The sequence below is a fragment of the Gekko japonicus genome, unplaced genomic scaffold (genome assembly GCF_001447785.1).
Source record: "Gekko japonicus isolate JY-2015 unplaced genomic scaffold, Gekko_japonicus_V1.1 scaffold2762, whole genome shotgun sequence".
Taxonomy (NCBI): Eukaryota; Metazoa; Chordata; class Lepidosauria; order Squamata; family Gekkonidae; genus Gekko; species Gekko japonicus.
In genome coordinates, this window is record NW_015173220.1 from 208,564 (window position 1) to 217,865 (window position 9,302).

Consider the following 9,302-nt stretch of genomic DNA (forward strand, 5'->3'; position numbering starts at 1 on the left):
AATGCCGAACGGCTTCTCTGATTGGCTCCCTTCTTTCCAAGGCCCCCCTTCTCTCAGGCTCAGAAGGAGCCGCGGGCGCTCTTCTTTCCAGAATTAGGAAGCGGCGGGAACACCGTCGGGGTGCATCCGCATCCCAAGAGTGAGCCTGCCCGTTTGCACAGCAGGGGAGGACCGCTGATCCCCCCCCCCCCACAACGTCATGTCCTTTCAAGGAATCTCTCCCAGGCAGACCAAATGTAGAGTCCAGTGGCACCTTTAAGATCAACAAAGGTTTATTCCAGGTATGAGCTTTCTTGTGTGTATGAATAAACCTTTGATGGTCTTAAAGGTGCCCGTGGACTCTACATTTTTCTACTGCTTCAGGTCAGTTCAGCTGACCACCTGGAACTACAAGCAGACCAAAACATCCAGCTCTTTTCCTGTCCACTGGCCGACCCCTAAAATTGAAAAGGAGTATTTTACTCCTCCCGCTAGATACTTTTTTTTTTCTTCCTTTTGAGGGCCTGGTAATAACTTCAAACGTTCACCAAAGGTGGCTTCTCTCAATTCACAGACCACTTTTCATTCGGTGGCTCTGGGTCCTGTTTTTTACCCGCCTGCTTCCATGGTATGGGACTTCCTCCACTAAGACATTTCTCCATTAGCAAAATGATGGGGGGGGCGAGGCAACTGGTCTATTGCAAGACTTTTCAGGCGACACAAGGTGTGTCCCACACATGCACAAAAGGTTGCAGCCCTTTGTATAGTCCTGGAGGACCTAGCCCCTTAACTGCAAGAGATAGATCAAGATGGGTAGCCATGTTAGTCTGTATGTAGCAGCAGCAGAAAAAAGAAGAGAAGAGATTGGATTTATATCCCGCCCTTCACTACCCAAAGGAGTCTCAGAGTGGTTTACAATCTCCTTTCCCTTCCCCTCCCCACAACAGACACCCTGTGAGGTAGGTGGGGCTGAGAGAGCTCTTTGAGAACTGCCCTTGAGAGAACAGCTCTGAGAGAATTTAGGACTGATCCAAGGCCAAACCAGCAGCTGCATGTGGAAAAGTGGGGAATCAAACCCGGTTCTCCCAGATCAGAGTGTGTGCTCTTAACCACTACACCAAACTGGCTCTCCTATATCCGAAGAAGTGAGCAGTGACTCACAAAAGCTCCTACCCTGCCACAAAGCTTGTTAGTCTTTAAGGCTCTACTGGACTCTTGCTCTATTCTACTATTGCAAGAAATGATGGACAAAGTTGCTGTCACTCTATTTCTGAATTCAGTGCTTTCCTTTCCCTCGGAGAAATGAATGGCTTCCATCCGCCTATTAGTGAGTGGGGTGTATCTGGGAATATAGTTAGGGTGGGGGCTGAACCTGCCCTTTGTCAGTGTAAAGTCTGCTGTTTCACCTGTCTAGCCTGGGTTCTACTTTTGGTCACTCTAGAATGGGACATTAACGTGGAATGTTGAGACCTGGCCAACTCCCCTTACGATATGGGTACAATCAGGATACTGGAATACATCTGGTGCCTTTGGACTTCTGTTTTATTTTGGGTGCCACCTGTGTCTCTTAATGGCAGGAACTCCCAAATATTTCCATGAAACAGTTGCTGCTCCCCAGGTAGAATGTAAGTGGCCCCTAATCCTTAAAGAGGCCCCTGCACACAAGAAATCCAAACAAACCATTTTGCCATGTTAAACAATGTTTTTCAGTGGCACCTTTAAGACCTTTTATTCATGGTATAAACTTTCATGTGCACGCACGCTTTATCATGTTTCTTCCTTTACTGTGATCTCCAAGCAAAAGCCATTTTCCTTGTTCTCAACAGCTTTTTATCTTTTGAACAGGACTACTTGTGATCTAAACAAAGTTGCTCCTTGGATTCCGTCCAGAAGAAGAACTTAAAGACTAGCTTCACCTTCTTATTCAATCAGTGGCATAACCAGAGGATGGTTCAAGCCTGGCCCAGTATTGGGTTTCATTTCCCATTCTGATTCCTGTTCAAGAGAACCAAACATGATGCCCCATCAAATAGCTGGGAAACAAATCTTGACAGGGTTTCTCAGGAAATATGTCTTATTTGGCAACGCTCTCCTAATTAGGCTCATGCTTGTCTTCTATGGAGTTTATCAGGACAGAACGATGTTGGTAAAGTATACAGACATCGACTACCAAGTATTCACTGATGCTGCCAAGTATATCACAGAGGGGAAGTCTCCTTACCTAAGAGCCACGTACCGTTACACTCCACTGCTGGCCTGGATTTTAACCCCAAACATCTACATTACTGACCTGTATGGAAAGCTCCTGTTTATTACTGGGGATTTGGTTGCTGCGTACCTCATGTACCGGATTCTGCTGCTCAGAGGGCTGGATAGTAGGAAGGCCTGTGGGTGCTGTGCCTTTTGGCTCCTCAATCCTCTGCCCATGACTGTATCCAGCCGAGGAAATGCCGAGTCCCTGATAGCTGGCCTAGTCCTGGGCACCATGTATTATATGGAAAAGAAGCACCTGGCCAAGGCTGCTGTTCTTTATGGCCTGTCTGTACATATGAAAATTTACCCAGTGACCTATGCATTGCCTATAGTTCTCCATTTGCAAAGCAGCCAAAGCCACGAAAAAGGAAATACAGACGTTCTGAAGCAACGAAAAGTGGACGACTTCCGGAGGTTCTTCTTAAGACTCTTCAGTCGGGACGTTCTGCTTTTCGCGGCTGTGGCTGGAGGGACCTTCGCTGCCCTCGGCCTTGTTTTTTATTTCTCTTACGGCCGGGACTTTCTGGAGCAGACCTATTTCTACCACTTGACCCGGAGAGATATCCGCCACAACTTCTCACCCTATTTCTACATGCTGTACTTGACTGCAGAAAGCGAGTGGAGTTTTCCCCTCGGACTTGCAGCTTTCTTGCCTCAACTCCTGCTGCTTTTGGTTATTTCTTTCGCTTACTACAAAGACCTGGTCTTCTGCTCCTTCCTGCACACTGCTGTGTTTGTGAGTTTTAACAAAGTGTGCACCTCCCAGTATTTTCTGTGGTACCTTTGCCTTCTGCCCCCCGTAATCCCCCTTCTGAGGATGTCCTGGCAGCGGGCTGCGCTTCTTTTTTTGCTGTGGCTGATGGGACAAGGTCTGTGGCTGGCACCGGCATACTTTTTGGAATTCAAGGGGCAGAACACTTTCTTGCTCATATGGCTAGCAGGCTTATTCTTTCTTTTTGCCAACTCTGTGATTCTCATTCAGATTATCGCTCACTATTGCACCGGTCAGGTGATTAGGAAAATTAAACTACAGTAAGACTGACTGCCTTTGCTACACTGATGAAACTCTTTAGGCCAGGGGTGTTGAACTAATTTGTTATGAGGGCCGGATCTGACATAAATGAGACCTTGTTGGGCCGGGCCATGTGTGTCATAAAATGTCATGCCAGGTAGCAGAGATATTAACTTTATAAAGGACACAAACACAATTAAAGATTTTTTAAAATATAAATAAAACATGCTTAAAACACTAGCACCCTTGCAATATTTTGTTTATTGAACAGTCTCTGATAATTGACACCTCTTGTTCTGAATTATCCCATCAAAAAGTCTGTTCTGTAGCAATCGAGTATGCTGTTCAGGTGTGTATCTTTAAGCTGCAAACCTACTTTTGATTTATTGACGTTCATTACAGACATCTCATGCTCAGTGTTCTGAACCTAGGACCCAGGGGAAAACATGACATGGCTGGGCATTGCAAGCTTTTGTGCATAGACTGCTTCGTGTGCTGTTCAAGAACATGTGAAGGCACCATGACACAGACTGAGGGCTATGTGTTTGTCTACAAAACTGTACCCCAGAGAAATAACTACAACTCCTATGAGGTACTGCCATGTATAGTGGTCAGTGTCAGCCTTTTCTCTGGGAAATCTGGGTCTACAAAGGAAATGTGCTGGGTGAACTTGGTCTGGACACACACTTTCAGCCTAATCCATCTCACTGGCTTGTTGTTATTCCTCATCTAAATAGTTGACATTGCCTTTCTACTGAGAAAGACTGGGTCATGAGGGCATGAATACAGTGACGAGGAGGGAAACCCAGTTGCACCCAGGAGAGCCTTGGCATAAGGAGGCCGACAAAACACACCCTGTAGCGAGGCACACGAAAGCTCATAAAGGTGCTTTTTATTTCTCCCGTGTGATTGAGGCAGCTGAGCAAAGCAAGGCAGGAGGAAGGGGAGGAGCCTCAGCCAATGGAGGAGAAGAAAGGCTTGTCTTTGTCTCCTGGGTGATTGAGTCAGCCCAGCCAGGAAGCAAGCTCTGGCTCGTTACGTCCCTCACCCGAGAGGAGGAGGGGTAGGAGCCTCAGCCAGTGCAGGGAACAGAAGCTTGCCTATCTCTCCTGTGTAACTTAGACAGTCTGGTAAACCAAGCTGCGACACAGCAGCAGCAGAACTGGAGAAAGAAGCAGAAGACACCCAGTTCCTTGCAGGGCTGATCCAGCCCACAGGATGCATGTTTGACACCCCTACTCTAGGTTGATCCTGCATTGAGCTGGGGGTTGATGGCCTGTATGACTCTAATCAGGCTCAGCTGCCCTGTTGGTAGGGCTTGAGCTCCTGCAGCTGCCCTGTGCTTGGCCAGAATCCTGTGAAGAATTCTCATTGCAGTCCTTGTGCCTAAGGCAGAGATGTTCTGCCAAGCATATGGTTGAGGACAGCATCAAAAATTAGGAAAGAATTAATAATGATTATGTTTACAGATGGGAAAATATTATTGCTTTGAAGTGGAAAGAAAGGGAACCCCCAACAGTCAGTGCAATTATGGCATCTTAAATAATGGGATTATTTTTTTTTAGACAAAATAACGGATAACATAGCAAAAGCTGAACCCAAGGCCCATCAAGCAAATTTACTAGATAACTCATTGCTAGATAGATCCTGTTGGTAGGGCTGGCTCGAGGTGCTTCTGCGCCCTAGGCAGGCGCAGATGCCAACCTCCCGGTGGGGCCTGGAGACCCTTTTGCTGCCGCCGCCTCCTCCCCCCTGGGGGGAGGGGGAGGGCGGGTGAGCTGCGGCGCGGGTCTGGCTCGGGGGGGGGGGTGGGCGGCACGGAGGGGCGGCCCCGCAGAGCCTGGAGTGCAGACGAGAGAGCCAGAGGGAGCGAGTAACAGATGAGCCGGGCATCCTGCACTGGCAGCAGCAGCAGACCTCCGGGGCGGGTGGAGACGCAGATCTCCAGGGCGCGCGGGGGGAAGTCGGTGGGCTTCCCACGTGGAAATTTTTGAGGTGCTGCTGCCACTCAGTAAGAACCGCTTCGGCTTCCCAGTCGCGGGATCGGGTTGCAACATGCAGGGCAGCCAGAGACTCTTTGGAAGGATCAAATAAAAGCAAACAATCCAATCAACCCCCTCTTATTTTTTGCTACGGAGATCATGCCTCCAGCTTGTTTTGTCAGCCTGCTTTCCTGCAACTCCCGGTGCTCGTCTGCCTCCTCCAGCCTCCCCCCCATGGAGATCTCCTCGCTCGGCTCCATGAGCACCGGAGAAAACAAGCCAGATTATTCCTGTTACAGCACCGCACAACCAAGTTGGGGTGCGAAAGCCAAGCCAAGCTCTACCCGCAGCAGGGAAGGGGCACAGCAGAGCAGCCTCTCTGCAGGGCGAAGAAGCCACTGGGGGCGGCGGCTGGTGGTGTTGGAGAGGGTGTGGCAGCGAGGAGCGAGCAGGATCGCAGGGGTGTGGCTACTCCACCGCTATCAGGGCTACTTTTTAAAGGGAACTCTGTGGGAGGGGGGGTACAGGCGCATGCGAGAGAGAGGCTTTCCTTTCCTGATTCCCCAATTGCTGAGAGAGGAGGAGATGGAGGCAGGGCAAGGAGATGGCGGGCGGCGAGGTGTGCTGCTGCGTCGTGGTGCGCATGTGCTAGGATTGCACAGCTGTGAAGTGCAGAGCCACGGCCGCGCACTATGACCCCCATGCGCCGTCCACGGGTTTTCCAGCAAAAGCTTCCTCGGCCTCCCGCTGCCAGGCGCTCCTGAGGTTGGGGGGGCGGCCGGGCGGAGGCAGTTTGGCACCCCTGAGGGCCGGCGCGCCCTAGGCAAGCGCCTAGTTCGCCCTGCCTGTTGGTCAGCTGTGTTGGTCTGAAGCAGTAGAACAAATGTAGAGTCCAGTGGCACCTTTAAGACCAACAAAGGTTTATTCAAGGTGTGAGCTTTCGTGTGCAAGTCACACTTTTTCAAATGCATTGGAATGGCAGGTAAGTTTCAAACTCATAGCCAGAGAATGAACAGGAAATTAACACGCAACATGATAATATTCAAGATACGCAAAGCAAAAACTAAACAACAATTTAGTTATGTTGAACTAAATAACAAGTTGTTAGTAATCCTTCACTTGTAGTTTTACATTAATAGTTCAAATAGATAACAACAAAGCTTTTGTTTTTTTAAATTTTATTTTATATATTTTTTCCCCAAAAAATATTTGGGTAATATTGACATGATTTTATAATTTATAATGTACATCCTATGTTATGTAATGTGTTCTACTATTGTAATGTCTGGATATTTTGGTTTCTAAACTAAAAAAAAAATAAAAAATGGTTGAGGAGGACAGCGACAGTTTTTAACAGCAATTGGGTTATTATTTGCCTCCCCCTCCCCCCCCCCACCGGGGTCAGAAAATGTTTTGTACTGTGGCACACACACACACCCCAGCAAATGAGGGTCAGAAAATTTTTTGTACTGTAGCACCATATAGGTTTCATGATTTTATATGACTTCTGTACATTTATAGACTGTTTTAAATATTCCTTTGTTTTAAACTGTTGTACACTGCTCTGAGCTTGCTCTGCAGGAAGGGCGCTATAGAAGTTTAATGAATAAGTAAAATAATTGATAGAGGTTTACAAAATTATGCATGGGATAGAGAAGGCAGAGAAATAAGTCCTTTTCTCCCTTTCTCACAATACAAGAACTTGTGGGCACTCAATGAAATTAATGTGCAGTAAGTTTAGAACAGATAAAAGGAAGTGCTTCTTCACCCAAAGAGTAATTAACATACGGAATTCCCTGCTGCATGAAGTGGGGGTGCCTACAAGCATAGACAGCTTCAAGAAAGGACTGGATAGGCATATGGAGCAGAGGTCCATCAGTGGCTGTTAGCCACAAATATAGATGGAACACTCTGTCTTGGGCAGTGATGCTCTGTATTCTTGGTGCTTGGGGGGGGGTCGACAGTGGGAGGGCTTCTGGAGTTCTGGCCCTGCTGGTGGACCTCCTGATGGCCCCTGGGTTCTGGCCACTGTGTGACACCGTGTTGGACTGGATGGGCCACTGGCCTAAGTTCTTAAGTTCACAGTTCACCAGAGTGACTACAGGACAGTTCTAGGATACAGCTAAGCAAATAAATAAATAAAATGAAGAAAAGATATTAGGTGAATTCACATACTTGGAACATATGTCCCAACATCAACAGAAGGCCAGCTGCATTGGTGCATACAGCAAACTCCAACAAGCAACAGCATGCAATAAGGAAGCAATGACCTGTCTTCTTGGGACTCTGTCTCTCAGCTCCCAGCCATCTCCCATTCACTCCACACAAACAAAGGGACAGTTCTTTTTCGGTCTCCCCACCCCTCTACATGAGCTCAGAGCCCATTAACCAATCTGGATGTCAGTTTGTGGAACCCAGAGCCCGCCAGAACTAGGGCAGTCGACTGAGAGGTGTTTACACATCACAATGACATGTTTTCCTTCTGGGTTGTATTGTTCTGCCTGGGACAGCATTTCCCAGTGCAATTCAATATGAAGGAGAGAGCAAGAGAAAAAGTGAGCTCCTCTCCAATGGTCAGACAATTAAAAACCCCAATCTAATTAGAATCGGCCATGGCCATTAGCCAATCCAATGAGGAAGGGGTTGTCCACTTTTTGGGGTTGTCATGGCAATGGGTGGGGGATAGGCTAGGTCTGGGGAACACCCTCTGCAGTCAATGATCCCCAGAGTCCAACCCACCCTTGGGTTAGTGCGTTTCTGCCATGCTTCAGCAGGGCCATTTGGTATCAGCGAGCATGGGAGTGTGAAGGTATGTGTATTGCAGGGCTATTAAGCCCATTTGGCTTCAAGAGGAAATGCACACAACAGGGTATCAGCAAGATACATTCCAGGAAAGACATGAAGCCTATAGAAAGCAATATTTCTATACAGCACCATCTTCCTATTCCATCTCCATACCTATCAATGCCTCCCTCTACCGACGTGCCTCTCATTCACAACTCAGATGTGGATTTCAAAGTAATGTAGTAGAGATACAAGAAAGATTGCTGGGGAAAAGATCAACAACCTCAGATATGCAGACGACACCACTCTAATGGCAGAAAGTGAAGAGGACCTTAAGAGCCTCTTGCTCAGGGTAAAAGAGAAGAGCGCAAAAGTGGGCTTGAAGCTCAACATCAAAAAAACTAAGGTCATGGTATCCGGCCCCATCACTCCTTGGCAAATAGAAGGGGAAGTCGTGGAAGTAGTGACAGACTTCACGTTCCTGGGATCCCAGATCACCGCAGACTGTGACAGCAGCCATGAAATTAAAAGACACCTGCTCCTTGGGAGGAAAGCGATGGCGAACCTAAACAGCATGATAAAAAGTAGAGACATCACCCTGCCAACAAAAGTCCGCATGGTCAAAGCAATGGTATTCCCAGTAGTCATGTATGGCTGCGAGAGTTGGACTATAAGGAAGGCCAAGCGCCGAAGAATAGATTCTTTTGAACTATGGTGCTGGAGAAGACTCCTGAGAGTCCCTTGGACTGCAAGAAGATCAAATCAGTCAATCCTAAAAGAAATCAACCCTGATTGTTCCCTGGAAGGCCAGATAATGAAACTGAAGCTCAAATACTTTGGCTACCAAATGAGAAGGGAGCACTCACTGGAGAAGACCCTGATGCTGGGAAAGATTGAAGGTCAAAGAAGACTGGGACGGCAAAGGATGAGATGGTTAGACAGTGTCATAGATGCAATGAACATGAAATTGAGCAAACTTCAGAGGACGGCGGAAGACCGGAAGGCCTGGCGGGATCTGGTCCATGGGGTCGCGAAGAGTCGCTCAACTGTGCGACTGAACAACAAAAAAGTAGAGCTATCACTCTTAGGAGTCCCATTGTCTTGATAACACATCTCTCTTGCAGGTGGGGAGGAAATTGCCAGCGGGTCAGGCACGGGTCACCTTCCAATATATATATATATATATATTTCAAGCTCCCTGCTTGGCAGTAATCATTTTGTGTGTCCAGGCTGTCATTTCTAGGGCAGGCGGTGCCCTGCAAATATGCTTTTGGGGTAATATCGACAAGGGA

General features: G+C 47.8%; 1 protein-coding gene across 1 annotated transcript; it reads left to right on the plus strand.

The window, feature by feature from the left end:
• Window positions 1–1,908: 1,908 nt before the first annotated feature.
• LOC107120073 (GPI mannosyltransferase 1-like) lies at window positions 1,909–3,367 on the plus strand. The gene has a single exon (XM_015422714.1). It carries the CDS (start codon window positions 1,994–1,996, stop codon window positions 3,266–3,268), a length of 1,275 nt encoding a protein of 424 aa, XP_015278200.1. The 5' UTR covers window positions 1,909–1,993; the 3' UTR covers window positions 3,269–3,367.
• The last annotated feature ends 5,935 nt before the right edge of the window (window positions 3,368–9,302 follow it).